Source organism: Abramis brama (genome assembly GCF_963993115.1).
Source record: "Abramis brama genome assembly, chromosome: 20".
NCBI lineage: Eukaryota > Metazoa > Chordata > Actinopteri > Cypriniformes > Leuciscidae > Abramis > Abramis brama.
This window is the reverse complement of record NC_139982.1, coordinates 34,057,238-34,074,522: the sequence shown is the minus strand read 5'-3', so window position 1 is coordinate 34,074,522 and position 17,285 is coordinate 34,057,238. Positions and strand designations below refer to the sequence as shown.

Sequence of the window (17,285 nt, the reverse complement as noted above, 5' to 3'; positions counted from 1 at the left end):
CACTGTTAAAATGACCATTCTCTGCAGTTCAGCCTCCAGCACATTAGACTGCTGATAAACCTTTAATTGTGTCTCATGCCAACAAATGATAGTCAAGGATCCATGTGAAGTAAAGACAATGAAGAAGCAGGAGATCAAGACCAAATATGAGGCAATAATATCTCTGGAAATCACCTGAACTTTCTTTGGAGAAACACTTACAGAGCTGAACTGCTGTGAGATGATAGATGGTCCTTATGAAAGTCATTGAATAGATTCAGAAGAAACTAGTTACCTCAGAGGATCCAGGAGTGTTTTCAATGATCAACTGTAGATGTTCTGCTGCGTCTCGTTGTTTATGAACTTTGGGTTTGATGGAGAGAAAGCAAATAACAATCAAACACTTATATTGAGTAACTTTCATCAGCAGAAACATTGACTGAATGCTGGAAACAGCAATAAAGAGACCAACCACCTGTAATGCCGAGGCTCTTCATGACTCCAGCTGCTGAAACTGCAGTTTTCTGTTGTGTTTCTAATTCACTGAACAACTTCTTCAGTTCTCCAGCCAAGTGTCCATCAGATGAACCGACTCTTCCTCCCAATCTACAGAAGACATTGAGTGTTTATCGATCGGCTGTTTGTCATGTTGTTTCCACTGCTGGAAGTGAAAGATGTTTCTTTACCTCTGGACATGTTGCCTGAATCTCTTCGTCATGAAGAGCGTCTGAAGAACTGCATTCAAGTAGCAGGAGGTGTTCCCTTGATTCTCCAGCCCACAGTATCCTGCTATGAGAAACACATTAACACTGGACTGACGTCAATCCAGCTGACCAGAGAAACTCCAGAAACACATCCAGCAGATCTTACAACACACAGAGCCATCGAGTGTCCATCGAGATCAGAAACTGATCAACGCTTTAACGAAAATCTAAAACTAAAAGCATTTTGATTCCACATAAGCCAACCAATATTCATCAGCTTTAACAGCAATGAGATGAAATGTGAGAAAATAAATCATTTATCAGCCCATGTGTGACAATAATGTCCATCTAAAACAATCCAATTCTGAATTGATGAGTGAACTACAGTGAACAAAGTCACTGAAGATGAAACCGTTTCTCCCAGAAATCAAACTGGATCATTGTGACAAACACAGACAGTAACGTGAGGCATCAATACTTTTGTGTAGCAGGAGATTTACATCTCCACAGGGTTTCAGGGACGGAGACAGTGTTTTCTCTCAGTGCAGCTTCTCTTGCTTTATTGATGGAGAATGTTCAGAGAAGTACAAGGAATTTTCAAAGAAAATAAAATGGCTTAACCATGGTGTGAATTGAACAGAATGTGATCTATAGTGAATATCTTCTCTTTCTGGGACTGGATTACGAAAACATCCTTATTAGTTTAAAGTCTATTTCAATCATAGCTTATTTTAAGAACTGAAGATATGAAGTTATGTAAAACGGCCCCAGATCTCTTAGTGGTTTCAAACAAAACAACCTATAAATCATTTGTGAGACTACATTAGGGCCAGAGTGGCACTGGTCCACACAGAGTATTTTTTTCTGAGGAAGGAGAAACACATACATGACAATAATAACATGTATTAGTGGATGTTGCTCCCAAAACTTTGCAGCGTGTACATGGTTGCTGGTCAAGCATGAAAAAAACAAACAAAAGATTTATTCAAATTCTGAATGGATTATATATCGCATAGAAACATGCAAAGAGTGGTCCATTTATAATCACTAAAGCTGTCACTCATCTTAGTTCATCGCGATGACGCAGTCTCTTTGACAAAAACACCATTTTATCAGCTTTTTGCTCAAAATGTTGCTTTTTATGAAACTTGCCCACATTCAACTCTTAATAAAGAATGCATTAAGCTAGAATAAAACTGTTCTTTCTTTTGATATATTGCATGTTCAGATATGAATACAATAAAATGTTCTGGGGGCTATGAAATTTTGTGAAAATGATCAAATTTTGGCAACTTTTAAAAAAGAAAAACTGGCGGCGAAAGAGTTAAGCATCCCAATCATTTACAACTATATATATATATATATATATATTCGCTGAGCTATCTAGATAGTCAGCTTGCTGACAATTCTGGAATTATCAGACACAGGCTATTTTCACTGTGTATAAAATATGCAATATGCTTAAAATTATTTTTAAGTATGTAAATAGCCTATGCACTATGTTTGACAAGACGAAGGCGATTTAGCTGTTGTGGAAAAACTAATAAAGAATAGCAGTCACATCAATTGTTCTCCCCTCAGCCATGTTTAAAGATTGTGGTCCGCCCAATATGGACACTCCACATCAAAATTATCTCCGAGGCTCCTAGTGGTAAATACGACTTGAGAGGGCATTCATGTCCAATATTCTTACACATGCTGCGCTATGATTATTTACCTCATTTATTGTTCTTATTCTGTTCATTGGTTATTTTATTTATTAATGAATTTCGTTGTTTTCATGAAACTTGGCTGACAATAAATGCCATTTAACTAATCTTAATTGTAAAAGTATTTGTATCCCGTGTATTGTAAAATGATGTAATATATGATATATCTATCAAAACAATGCCATATAATAGGAATTCATTTTACTACTGTATTTGTAAGTGGTAACACTGACAGACTATGACAAGATACTGAAAAACATTGCAGGATGAGCAAATAAAAGTTTTCCATGATTAAAAAAAGGTTGATAAAACACTTTCCCCTGGTTTCACAGCCAAGGCTCAACTGAAAGCAACTTGCACTTTTTTTGCAATTAAATGAAAGCAAAAGTGAAATTTTTGACCCTCCAGGTATTCATCTCTTTACACGGACCTCCATTACGTGATACGCTGTGTACAACTGAAATTCCCACAAGGATTTCAACATCATTTGAAATGCATCATAGATACATTTTCCAAACATGTTTAAAAAAGTTTGTTCTTGTTTAAATTCAAACAATAGCATATTACACGTGACTAGTCCTGATTAGTTCCAGAGCCGTTGAACGGTTGTGATTGGTTTGATTGGTTCTTATGGTCAATGAGCTCTATTTCATAGAAAACATAGTGTTGTTTTTACCCAGCTTCAAGTTTGTATGGCGTGTGACATTTGGGAACCTCATTATAATGTGATTCTAGTTAAGATTTGTATTACATATCCTCCCCCCAACCCCCCCACATTTCTGCTGCCAACCCTGCTTGCCCTTCAACTCTGCTTCGTGTATTCTCAAAACGGTCCATCTACAAAATCACAGCAGAGCATTTATCTTCCGTCTGGGAAATTCGAGACTAGTATTAGTAAACTTGTCTCTTTTGATGAAAAGACTCATTGCCAGTCACTGCCTGAAGTAAAAGAGGGCTGCCCACTCTCACGCATTCACCGTGAGACTCACACAATTGTCACTTTTCACACACTCTCACGCCACACATCCATTTTCTCACGCAATTTACCGAAATGTATATTCCTCATACATAATATCGACCAATCAGTGTTTTTCAACAGCACAAAGGTCGATATAACAGCTGGAGAACAATTATGTCACAGAACATTTACCTCAGGAAAGCCATTTAAAGGGATAGTTCACTTTGAAATTAAATTTTGGTATGTTTTAGCTTACCTCAAGGGCATCCAAGATGTAGGTGTCTTTTTGTCCGCAGTAGTTTCAATTTTGATATTTTTAGGTCAAACCGTTCTTGTCTGTCAGTCATATAATGCAGGTCTATGGTCACTGTCTCAAAGAGCATGCACAGAGAAGTCCAAATTAAAACAATTCCCCGTCGTCCAAATTAAACAATTCCCCATCGTAAGTACACATTGATGGCCTGAGACACGAAACAAGCAGTTTGTGTGAGAAAACGAACAGTATTTATATCGTTTTTACCTCTTATACACAGCCACGTCCAAGTGATCTGAGGGCGCACGCGCATCCTGGTGTGTGACGTGTACGCAGACTGGTGCATAGATATATACACTAGATGTCGCCTTAAAGACATTCGTTCAATGAACTGCCGTAGACAAGGCGAAATCTAGTGTATATATCTATGCACCAGTCTGCGCACACGTCAGATCAGATCACTTGGACGTGGCTGTGTATAAGAGGTAAAAACGATATAAATACTGTTCGTTTGTTATATGCACATAATTCCCCATCATAAGTACACATTGATGGCCTGAGACACGAAACGAGCAGTTTGTGTGAGAAAACGAACAGTATTTATAGCGTTTTTACCTCTTATATGAATACCACTGTCTTCACTCGGACGCGCGCTTCAATCCGTTGCGGATACTCCCCAGATAGCACACACGTACGTCTGGCCGACATCGGCCCAACATCGAGCGTCGGCCTCCCTCCCTATAACATCGCAAAGGCATCGGCCAGGCGTAGGCAGATCTCTGTTACAGTCAGTGCTCTATTTCCCACAGGGTTCGAATTATGATTTCATCTTTGTGGGGGTCTCTTAAAAAAAAAAAAAAAGAGTAGCCTATGAGCAGGCGCGGCGTAGCTTAATAATGTAATATAAACAGAGCCGGACAGTAACTGAGTACATTTACTTGAGTACAGTACTTAAGTACAATTTTGAGGGATCTGTACTTTACTCAAGTATCATTTTTGGGGAGTACTCATGACTTTACTCAAGTACATTTGAGAGGCAAATATTGTACTCTTTACTCCACTACATTTCTATCCATAACTGTGAGTACCCGTTACTACTTCAAAAAAAAAAAAGGAAAAAATAAACATCTCGGAAACCCTCTCAAACGTGATTGGATTGCGCAGGCGCCACTGATTGGGACAGCCTATCAGCAATCACCTTCAGCTTTCCGCCAAAGTCAACTCCATGGTCAGATTTAGATAAGAGACGAAACCATGGACGAAACAATGGATGAAGACACAGCAGGTCCATCCCGGGAGCGATATTTTTTTCCCCAGGATGGTAGGGGAAGACTCATGAATATTCATTAGGGAAGTCATCCCTGATTGGTCTTAACCCCAGTGACGGGTAGGTTTAGGGGCGGGGTTATGGAGGTCATAAGACCCCCAGTGACGGGTAGGTTTAGGGGTGGGGTTAGGGGTAGATCATTAGACCAATCAGGGATGACTTCCCTAATGAATATTCATGAGTCTTCCCCTACCATCCTGAAAAAAATAAATAAAAATCGCATCCCGGGAATGTGCCAAGCCGTGGCCCCACCTCGCCAGACTATTTCAATTTTCTGAACAAGTTAATGATAGTTTTCGCTTCAAGTGTTTGCTGTGTTTACCCATGTAAGCACTGTGGCAGTAGTAATGCAATATTTAGAAAATGTACTCTTGTACTCTTGATACTCAAGTACTTTTAAAAACAAGTACTTTAGTACTTTTACTTAAGTAGACATCTGAGTGTAGTACTTTTACTTATACTTGAGTAAAATTTAGCAAGGGGTATCTGTACTTTTCCTCAAGTAATTAAGCTGTGTACTCTGTCCACCTCTGAATATAAAAATATAAAAATTTGTAAATATAATACAAATTTAATAAAAAAAAAAAAGCGTTGGTAACACAATTCAATTTAAATAGTACATTTGGTTTAATTTGTCGTTTAATGCGGTCTAAGATGTTGTGAGTTGTAGAATTTATTTAAACGTGTACTTAAGTGGTCCAGTGCTAGAACTTTTGCCAAGCGTGTCGGGTTCGAATCTGTACTCATATAGTTTTTTTTCTTTTTATCAAATCCGATTATGTTTATCAGTGGTTGTATATCAGGCAGAGACACGTTTGTGTGCATTTTGTTTTGTAATTTCACTGGAACGAATAGAGAGTCTCCACAACGGATTGAAGCGAGTGAAGACTGTGCGCGAGCCACAAACAAACACAGTATCCGCGCCACTGATCGCAGCGGCAACGAGCACTTTGATCACTTGATTTAAGCATAAGGATGTAGTGTGATGACGATCCGAGATCCCGTGAGATCCATGTGTTTGGCATCTTGTCCTATCTTTTAAGTCACGCTACAGTAGTCCGAAGGAAAAAGTGCTTTATTTGTAATTTAACCCTCCTATTACCTTTGGGGTCAATTTGACCCCATTCAGTGTTTAACGTCTCTAAATACATACTTAAAAAAAAAAAAATTTGCTTCATATTTAAAGACTTTTCCTAATTTAATGGGGACAACTGGGTAAACATAAAATTAACATGATGATAGGTTTTCAATATTCTGTACGTACTTTTGTAGCATCGGTGTTCTTTGGGGTCAATTTGACCCCAGGCTCATTTTGCTGTATAAAACCGTATAAAACATATAAGAAATATCAATTTTTTTGTTGTTCACATTGGTGATTAGGCACAAATCCCACATTTATTTTGGATGATATTGAGGTCATTATAAGTTGAGATTTTATGATCTTCAAAAACCTTCACTCTGCTTTAGGGCCCTAACCTGACATTACCATATAGGCCTACTTGAAGTATTGCGAGAACCACTGATAGTTCACACGATATAGTGGAGGGGGGAATCATAATTCTCACAAGAAATTAGATATTTCCAGTGCCAATTATATATTTCCAGGGAAGGGAAAACATAATTCTTGCAAGAACTTTGATATTTTGTTCCGTGGGGGAGGGGAAAACATAATATAGGGGATGAGCAAATGTATGAAAGCTTCCACAGAAGCCTTATAAACCACTTCTCTTTGTGCTTTGTGAGCTCTCTCTTTATGCTCTTTCTCAATTGAAAATTACCTCTTAGCAAAGTTTTTTTGGGGTTTTTTTGGGTTCTATACGGACCTGTTCGCCAGCAAGACACCAGTCGACCCACCCGAAATGCAGGACGATGCCATACCAGCCATCCCGTCAGTGTTGACCAGTGAGGTCAGGCATGCGATCCAGAACATCCAGAAAGACCGGGCGCCAGGGCTGGACGGAATCGAGGCCGAGCTGCTCAAAGAGGGTGGACCGATGCTTTAGGCAGCATTGGCCAGCCGTTTCAGCCGCTACATGGCGCAGAGAAGAACACCAGATCAATGGAAGACGGCCAAGACAGTGCTGTTGTACAAGAAGGGTGAGCGCGAACAGCTGAGCAATTATCGGCCAATCTGGCTCCTGCTGACCGTGTACAAGGTCTTCACCAAGGTGCTGTACAACCGACTAGCCAGGCAGTTGGACGAACAACAGCCACCCAAACAGGCCGGCTTCCGGTCTGGCTACAGCACAATGGACCACATCCACGTGCTGAACCAACTGCTCGAACGCTGCCGGAAGTACAAGATGCCCTTGGTACTGGCCTTCGTAGACTACGAGAAAGCCTTCGACAGCATAGAGATCAATGCCATACTGCTCGCCCTACAACAACAGGGCATCTCCTACGAGTACGTGGACCTTTTGCGGGAGCTGAACAGCGGATGCACCACCAACATCACCCTGTTAGACCGGACACTTACCACTTGAATGACAGGGTACAGCTGTGGCCAAATTTGAAATTTTTGTTGCTTCAGTTGTTATGATGTTGATTCACATTTTTCTAGATTATTGTGCAGAGTGATCAGAGGCATTTTACATCATTTCAAAAAGCTTTATCACAAAACCCCAAATTTTACTGTTTTTGTCCTTGGCACCAAATTACCAGCTAACATAATTTTACTAATCATATCATCAGCACATAATTGCTATAAGGAAGGAAGAAGTGCTTCCAATCATTGTGTTCTTCTGTTAGCAATGGTTTCCTCCAAAGAAAGATGGTGTGTGATTGACAGCTTTGAGCGATTGGAAAGTGATTGTTCTTTGATCGCTTTCTGTATTTTAATCGCGTTTTCTATGCGAGGAAAACGCTTAACTGTACATAGTAGGCCAGGGCTATTCAATTAGTTTCATTCGAGGGCCGCATTATTAAATCGAAAAGTTGAGGTGGGCTGGTGGGTTGGTTTGGGGGTTTAGCTTATTTATTGAAACATAACAGTTTCAATAAATAAGTTAAAGTAACCCTAAAAAAAGTGTGGTATTTACTTGGAAATCTGGTACCCAACAGTATGCAAATATATAAAACCATAATAAAAAAAAAAACTTGATAATTTACAGCTGTGTACAACTATTTTCCTTGGAACAAATAAATTATTTATACAAACTCATAGCTGTTGGTGAGAAATAATAATTATTTTATTTATAATAGTTATGCTTAAATGAAAATATTCTGACAGTGAGACTTGTTAACCACAGGCTACTCACTCTTACTGTATAAAAAATGCCTAAACACAAGTTAAAAACTATACGCACCTTTACAAAGAAACTGACATAATTTCATAACAAACATTAATTATATATTCCTCTACCCACCTAATAAAACTAATGCAATATAAATCACAATATTTACTATTATACTACATAATATTATAGTATATATATTTACTATATTTATTTATTTATTACTACATAGTATTCAATATAAATATTGCACATTTCTGCCCAACCATGGTAAATTACTACAGTACATTCATGGTAAATGTTTGTAAGGGTGATTAGGGGATTTAAAGTGTTCTAATTTCGTTCATGACACAATGTTTCTCCGGCTTTCCTCATCAGTCTTGTTTGGAATGTTGAAGCTGTTTCATCCGATTTAATGCTAATTAAATCATCGAGTGATTTGTGGTTTGTAACAGAGAGAGGTTTCTGTCGAACTGAAACGCTTCCCACTGGTTGTCGCAACGCTGTTTAATATAGTGTCCGGGACCGGGAGTAAACGCAACTCCGTGCTGGGCCGTGTTGAAACAACTAGTGAAACAACTATTTGCTATTTGTTGTTATACTGTACTGAACGAGAAACCGCTTCAGATGATTCAGTGATGGAGCAGTCCGACTGAATCCGAATAGGTTTAGACCGTTATGCAAGCGCGTTTAGAATCGAACCAAAAGAATGATTCATTCACGAATGATTGGTAGCCTATCGCTGGTTCAGTCGACATAAATTCGGGACACATATAATAACTGCTAAAATATTCGCACGTAAAACGTTTCTCAGGTCAATCGGAGCGAGTATCAAACTGAATTAGCCGCACCGCCAGGAAAAGAGGAGGAGGGAGGTTGGTGCCGTCGGGCCGCATGGAGATGATTGGCGGGCCACATTTGGCCCGCAGGCTGCCAATTGAATAGCCCTGTAGTAGGCTATTTTTAATTAGTATGGTGTATGGTGTTTACAGAGTTATCATTTATTTATTTTAATATCACTGTCTATGCGTTAAGTCACGTTCTGCGAGTGCAAATCTCTAAATTCAACTTTGGACTTGTATTTTACAGGGGACAAGTTCTCAAATTCACATCTTTATGCTCTCGAGTTTTGCTACTCTTTTTCTTTCATAAATAACCTTCCTGATAATGTTCAGGGCTCAGACACACTCTCCCAATTTAAATCTAGACTAAAGACACAACTCTTTAGCCAAACATTCAATTAACACATCTCATTATCTTGTTTTACAGTTAATATGTGATGAAATGGTAAAAAGTGCACAATCATCTTTTGCCTGAAATAATAGGAACTGCTGTTCCTATCTCAGGATGCTCAGCAAGTTCACTAGAGATTACAGCAGCTCCAGTGTGGATCCAGCCTCACTTGTGAAGACTTCTAATGACACCAACACTCACGAAGACTTCAGATGATGGCAACTATAGATGGACATAAAAAAAACGCCAGATTTTAAGGTGGGGTGAAGGCTATATTTCAAAAACGCTGTTGGACATTGTTGATATTTGGAATGAACCCAAACAAACACACCCCTCTCTTCAATACTCCACCTCCAATAAATACCACAACACAGTGAAACAGAACATCAAAATATTTAAATGAGCCTTTAAATCTTTATAAATGCTTTACAAGGCATAACTAGTCCTCACTTTAGATGAGCTCACACAAATAGTTAACTGACCACTACTAAATGCTTTATAACTCCCTGAATTAACCATGAATTACAGTAGAAATACATGTTAATAAAGCATTTATTAACACACTAAGTAACCATCACTATATGTCTGAATAATAACATATATGAATGTACATTTAAATAGTTAAATAATCATTTACTTACACTTTCTAAGTGATCTTATGAACAACTGCCTTGTGAGGAATAATCTTGCCTGGGCATTTATTCATGCATATAGCGACCCCTGCAGACCGATTTGAACCATGACTAAATATCATATCATCCCCCCCCCCCCACTGCTTTTCCAAAAGGTAACATCTGCCAACTCTGAATGTGTTTCTTGTAGAAAAAAACAATGTGATTTTTGACTTTTGCAAAATTTAAAAAATGCCTTTCTCTTAACTGAGTCCTTTAAACCCCTACAATTTAAAGAAGAAAATGAGATATCAGATTTTAACGCGAACATGAACAATTAAACAAATAAAACTTCAAATTGAATACAAAAACTAAAAAAACTTAATCCAAATAAAGATGTAGAGACTAGAGAATAGAAAAGAATAGAGTTTGTGGGATAGAAAAACAGAGTCCCATTCCTTTATCACTCCACCTCACCTCATATCAAAGAGAAGCAGTCAATACCCTTTTTACGAGGTACGTTTACCCTCGATATATCCAAATGGACCTCTAAACCCAGCCGCCTTGCCTTCCTTTCTGGCTTGTTCGATTCTTGGCCATAATTCACGTCTCAATATTCTATCTTCTTTCGTCAGGTCTTCGGCAAAACGGATGCCAGCTTCGTTGCACATCGATGACGACTTGGTTCTCTTCCATACTTCGTCTCGCACCAATCTGCGGGTAAAAAGAATGATCACCTATCTCGAACGACCGGTCTCCTTTCTTCCCACCCGATGCACGACATCCACAGCCTCCTCCATGGTAGAAGCAAACTCAGGCGTTATCTTGCCCAGAAGTTGAATCACATTCTCTCTTATGCGCTTGTTTGAGTTCTCCTTGAGACCTTTTATGCGAAGACACCATCTTCTCTTGTATCTTTCCTCTTCCAGCACACGAATTTTCAGATCATTATTGACTTCGGACAGATTTTCAATTTGTTTCTCCATCATTTTAATTTTGTCTTTGCATTCTCGTAACTCCTGCTAATTTTTTTGGACGGACTTAGCAACGCCTGCAATCATCGCACTATGCTGCTTCATTTGCGTGCTTAACTCTTTGTGCTGTAAATCTACCTTAGTTCCAAGGGCTTTAATCGCATCCAGAATAGCCGAATTGGGCACCTGATTTTCCTCACTCTCTGTTGGTTTTTTAGACTTTTTCCCTTATTGGGGTTTACTCTGTGTGGGTGGATCAGAATCAGCTCCTCTCTCCCTTTTGCTCGAACCTACAGCTATTTCCATTTCGTAACAATGTTCTTCCATATCGGCACCACAACTTTGGGTATGTGTATTAGCAAAAAAACTTGTCAAAATAAACTAACTTGGGAAATTTTGTGAGAGCACGAAACAGCTTGACTACTCAGTCTGCCATCTTGCCGGAACTGTTTCCCGTTTCTCTACAACCACGAGGCGAGCAGGATTTGAGGGTGCATTGTTGTGTTGCCGAATAACTAAAAATCTGCTGTTGGGTAAGTACATTTTGTATTATAAATGTGACATTAGACATTTTTGTTATTACATTTTGTTATAGGTCGCGCTGACTAAAATGTGATTTTGTTTGTTGTACTTGTCGAAATTACAATAAGTTGCAATTTTTCTTTCAGGGTCACATAACGAACAGCCGTCTGTCAGACATAGAGTTCGGGAATCCTTCTCCAGGCCATCTGACAGAACCAAAGAGACATTGCATCTGTTTCTTGTTTAATGTCCTTCATAAAGGTGTGTTTTTTTTTGTTTTTGTTTTTTTACCTTATAGTTATGGTGTTTATTGATTAAGGTGTCCTCCTTTCTTACCTTAAATATTTTTCACCCATTTGTCTCCAGTTCCTAATTCTGCTTTATCATCCCAGTCCCAGAGGACACCCCATTGTGTGTGAGAACTTTGTGATCTGCATCTTATTTTATACACAATATACCTTAAATACAAACATACATTTTTCTAAATAATTGTTCATACAGTTACAAATATAGAGCCTATAATGTCTGTCATTGCTCAAGAAAAAGCTAATGTACAGCCAGCTAATTTCATAGTATTATCACTGTTATTCACAGTATTACACTGTGACGTGTACATTTGAACATCAGTCTTATCGCTTCACAATTTAAAATATGTAGACCAGGTGTAGCCAACCCTGGTCCTCCAGAGCCACTGCCCTGCGTGTTTTCCAACAATTCCTGCCCTTCCAGCTTCTGACTGACAACACACCTGATACCACTATTAGTCAGCAGGAAGTAGGGCAGGGATAGTTTGGAAACAAGCAGGAGAGTGGCTCTCGAGGACCAGGGTTGGCTACCTTGGATTTATTCATTGTGAATGATTATTATATGGCTACAATAGTTGACTATGTCCAAATGGATTACAAGAAATCTAAATCTTTGCTTCATCCACAAAGTAGTTAAAATAAAACAATATTGCTAACTGTTTCTATTTAACTACCCTCTTATTTAAGTTTGTGTGTGTTTTGGTTTCATTAACAGAATGTCCTAATGTTGTCTTGCCTCTTGACCGCTGCATTCGGGAGAGAGCACGGAAGTGAGTGTGTGTGTGTGTTAATGGTCTTTTCCAGCCATGGGGTTGTCCTATCCAAAATTTAATTTACATTTTACAAATCTTTACATTTTGAAATAGCTGGCACCAGACCCTCAAGGAGTGCTTACCCCATGTCAACTGAAAGTGAAAGTAAGAAATATTATATATTTCTAATTATTGTGAACAGTGTTATTTTTTTTATTTTTTTAAGATAAAGTCAGAGATTGATTTGGTAAATATGGATGATGCTCAAAGACTGAGATGGCTGTTCACATGTGAAACATAAATTAGCCAATTATCTTGAGAGAGCCTGGGAGAAGAGGAAAAAAGCTCTTTATCGAGATGATCTGTAGATGAGGATTTGTTTGTATGTGATATGTGTGTGTGTGTGTGTGTGTGTGTGTGTGTGTGTGTGTGTGTGTGTGTGTGTGTATATATGTGTATGAATATTTTGTATTCATGTTTTTCTCCGAATGATTTGTATATGTGACCGGAAGATGTTTGCTAAATAAGTTTGTGGTGTCTGGTAATCCCATGTGGGATGGGCCAAATGTTTGGCATGACAGAAATAAAATTTAACTAACTATGGTGTGTTTAAAACACTGGCTTATTTGAAGTTTGTTGTCAACCTTTGTTAGAAGTACAAGTATTTAACCAAGTATTGAATGATTATTGATGCCATTGTTTTCGCTCGCTGTCAATTCAGTCTCCCCTAAATTGACCTTTACTTGGAATTTTTTTTTTTTTTTGAGGTGAAGTAATCCTGTGTAATTTCTTTCACAGAATCATGTCAAATGCTTTAATGGCGATTTTCAATATGAGGAGTGGTGGCCAAATTGAAAAGAAGTCATTCAACGCTACATGAACGCTTTGTACGATGTAATTCAAGGTAATTTTGGCCTTATGACATTAAAAAAAATCTCTTGTTCCTTGTCTAATATTAATGTAATTTTTGTTGTTAACTTTTATCTATTCAGGGGACATTCTTTAAAAGACCATCTGTCTTTTTTTAGAAATGTCCTTTTCACTTCTACAGTTACACACCTAGTGAAGGGTCTTTCTTAAGGGCTCAGTATTGAAGAGGGCAAATGCTGTTTTTTTTTCTTTTTCTTTTCACTTCGAACACATTTAATGCAGAACATCTTAAGATTATTATGATTATTACATAAGATTATTATGCAGTAAAATAACATGGTTATTTTCCGATATATATATATTTTTAAAGTACGTCATTTACCTAGAAATTAGCCTTTTTCTTTTTTTTTTAAACCATATTCTCTTTCCTCAAATGCTGTGATGAGGTGGAGCCCAAATGCTACAGACTCAGACATTGATGCAGCAGTGGAGGAACACCTGAAGAACACTCCAGGAACAGCTGGGGGTGGTGGATTTAAAAAATGAGCCATAAACAAAACAAAAGCCATAAAGCCATAAACAAACTTCATAGACTCTAAAAACTTTTATTTATGGCTGTTTAACCCTCTGGGGTCTAAGGTGTTTTTGGGGTCCTTGAGATGTTCTGACATGCCCTGACATTTGTGCTTTTTTCAGTTGCTTATAAACATATTAATGGCAAAAAAAATTACACACTATTTAGCACAAACAGGGCTACCATGTGAGCAACAAGAATGTACATGTCTGCATTTTTGAGAGAATAATGTTTATGCGTGGTTATTGAAAAAACTAAAAACTGAAGTTTCTGAAATAAGGCCACAAAACACAAACTAAATATGTGCCAATAAGACTTTTGTCTAATGGATGTCATCGCCTAGTGTTTTTTCTTCAAAATGATGTGAAAATCACCCTGCCTAATCATTCACATAACACAATACATTGATTTGAATTTTGCAAAGCACTTTCTGTTTGGAAAGGCAATATGCGGAGTGGGCGTCAACAATCATGCATATTTAGTGGTTCACACCTTAGGAGACAATGGGGCCTGCATACTTAATTAGCCATTCATTCAGGTGAGTCACTGAGCCACAAGAATGCAAGAGCAACAGTTGGAAGCATCTCAATTCTTTTTTATTTTTCCACATATTGTGCTTGCAATTTGGCCTATAATATCCAAGGAAAACATGTCTAGTAATTGTGCAGTTAATTCTCATACTGTATTTTCAGTTTTGGAATATTTATCCTCTCCCCAAATTTGTCACTAATAAAACACAATAATTATTTAATTAATTAAAACAATTATTTAAAGAAAAGGCTTATATTTACCTTTTAATAGTTTGTTTACATCTACCTTGTAAATATATTTTTTTATTAAAAAGGTTACAATTACAACAACAATTCAAGTGTAATCTTTCTTTGTAAAAACTAAAGTATACATTTTATCATACATATTTCAAAGTTAAGGATTTGATTGATTATTTGATTACTTTATTTTTGACAAAACATACTATATTTAACATGAGCAAATATTGGCAAACAAAAGCTTATTTGAGGTGGCAGATATTTTACAGTAAAAATGTATAATCTATCCAAAACTAATCAACGAAATGTTGTCTTTCATATGTCTGTAACATAGGTCTTTCATTTTTATTATAAGAAATATAAATGTTAATTTGCAGTTTAATACGTTGCTTATACAAATACATTTTATTTCAACATATTTCAGTCGATTTTTACTCAGTATAGCAATACAGTTTGCTAAAACCGAAACATTCATTCACAAACAGAAACGCCTGACTGTAACGTTGTTTTTATGAAATATTAGGGCATATAAATGTTAATTTTCAGTTTAATACGTTGCTTATACAAATAGCCTACATTTTATTTCAACATATTTCTGTCGATTTTTACTCAACTCAGTATAGCAATACAGTTTGCTAAAACATCATCATTCATTCACACAGAGACGCAATTTAAATTTAAACTGTCTTTTTGCGCGCTGTGATAAACAGCGCGCATCTCTGCGGCTGCCATTCATTCATTCACAGAAACGCGATTAACTTGAGAAGGAAAAAAAAACTTACTACAGTATTCGGATCCTCTCTCCTCGCAATACCCGCACTCTGAGGTAGATTTTCCGTTATTATTATTCCTCACAGCGCTGCCAGATGGTGTAAACACATAGGCTACAATGATATGATTAAACTTGTGTTCTCTTACGAGAGGTTCTCTCGTACTGCGTAAGAACTTACGCTTGGGGGAAAGTCTCTTTCCGTGAGATATTGAAGCCAAAAATTATTCTTTAATTTTTATATAATGCAAAACGCGTTGCAGCAGCATGCACAGTGTTGCCAACTATTTTCAATGGAAAGTAGCTGACGCCTCCCCTAAAAGTAGCTAAATGTCGCTAGATGATGTCAAACGACAATTAGCATATTCATGACGTCATCGCGGCGTACTTGCGTTCCGCCTGCCTAATGTTTTTTCTCATTAAAATCATGCTCACATACTGTATTTTAATATAACATAACATAACATAACATAATATAATATAATATAATATAGGCTATATAGCCGAATGTCCAATAAAGCTGTTCTCATTTACTATATTTTTTTGTCAGACAATAGAACGAGTAGCTATTGAATGACTATTTTTTATGTGTAAAATTATCTGAATTGAGAGTTCGGGAACTGGGTGAACTAAAGCACTGTGATAGTGAGTATTATAAGTAATAAGCACAAGAAAAGAAAGGAAAATAAAATGGTCAAACTAAATTCTTTAAATATATTTAAAAAAAAAAAGTTTGTCCGTGGAAACTGCTCATTCACGTCTGTAGCTGCCGTGCTGCTGCCCTCAGCCATTCACAGAACAGGGTAGACGCAGAGAGAGGTGTGTGACCGCAAGGAGAAAGCAAATCTCGCGCTCGCAGGACTCATGCTGGCAACATTTGGAGGTTACCGAGGTTTGTTCAAAAAGTAGCTAGATTAGTCGCTAGTCGCTTTTTTGAAAAATTGTCGCTAAAGGGGTCTGAAAAGTCGCTAAAAATAGCGACAAAGGCGCTAAGTTGGCAACACTGAGCATGCAGACATAGGCGAGGCAGCTTTGCGCGCCTATTGGCTGCTCTGCGTCAACTGCAGCAGCCTATCGAGAGAGGTCCTGTTGACGCTTCGCGCCCATTTGCACAGCGTCCCGCCGAAATAGGCATGGCCTAGGGCAATAAATATAGCGTCGAGAGGCTGGTTCACTGATTTTCATCTTTTCAAGTGGAGCTCACGCATCGCTGGATCCTGAGAGAAGCCGCGCCGTCTGAAGAAGCCTTTCAGCGGGACGAGTCTGCATCGAAGCCGCTGGCCGCGCCGCCTTCTGCTGACATTCCTGCTGCGCTATCCGTTGCACTATATCCTTTACTGCTAGTGTGTTTTCAGCCCGCGAATCACACCCCTTTCTCTCTAAAAGAGCTGAGCGTCTTTTTCAAGATGTCTCGCATTTTAAGATCACGCAGCTCTCACGCTCGCTGACAGCGGATGCCCTCATTACGAGCTGTTGCCTATGACGACTCTAAGGACTCGCATGGCACATTTTCAGAGGCTGCACCCCAGCCCGCTGCGCTGCCGCGCTGTAAGCGCCGCGCTCAGCGAGGCTCTGATCCTCCTCCTACTGAGACGAGCTCGCCGGTTCGCCCGCCAGCTTCGCCGCCTGCTTCACGAGTCTATCACCCCCGGACAACGGCCGCTGTCTGCCGCCGTTTCCGTCGCGGATGAGCCTGATGATGTGGCATTTACAGAGGAGGACAGCTGCTCTATCCTAGCGTCAGG

General features: G+C 38.5%; 1 protein-coding gene across 4 annotated transcripts in view; it reads right to left on the bottom strand.

The window, feature by feature from the left end:
* The window catches only part of LOC311071306 (ubiquitin carboxyl-terminal hydrolase 12-B-like), a 46,685-nt gene that overhangs the window by 12,923 nt on the left and 16,477 nt on the right, over positions 1-17,285 (bottom strand). The window contains exons 1-4 of one of the 4 annotated variants that reach the window (XM_084095659.1): positions 10,485-15,911; positions 666-768; positions 455-585; positions 275-342 (exon numbers count right to left, since the gene is read on the bottom strand). In XM_084095659.1, the coding sequence (XP_083951785.1) occupies positions 275-342; positions 455-585; positions 666-697 (231 nt within the window). In that variant the 5' untranslated portion in view covers positions 698-768; positions 10,485-15,911. Of the gene's footprint in view, positions 1-274; positions 343-454; positions 586-665; positions 769-10,484; positions 15,912-17,285 lie in introns of those variants that run through there. The other 3 variants (XM_084095660.1, XM_084095658.1, XM_084095657.1) reach the window with 3 other exon arrangements.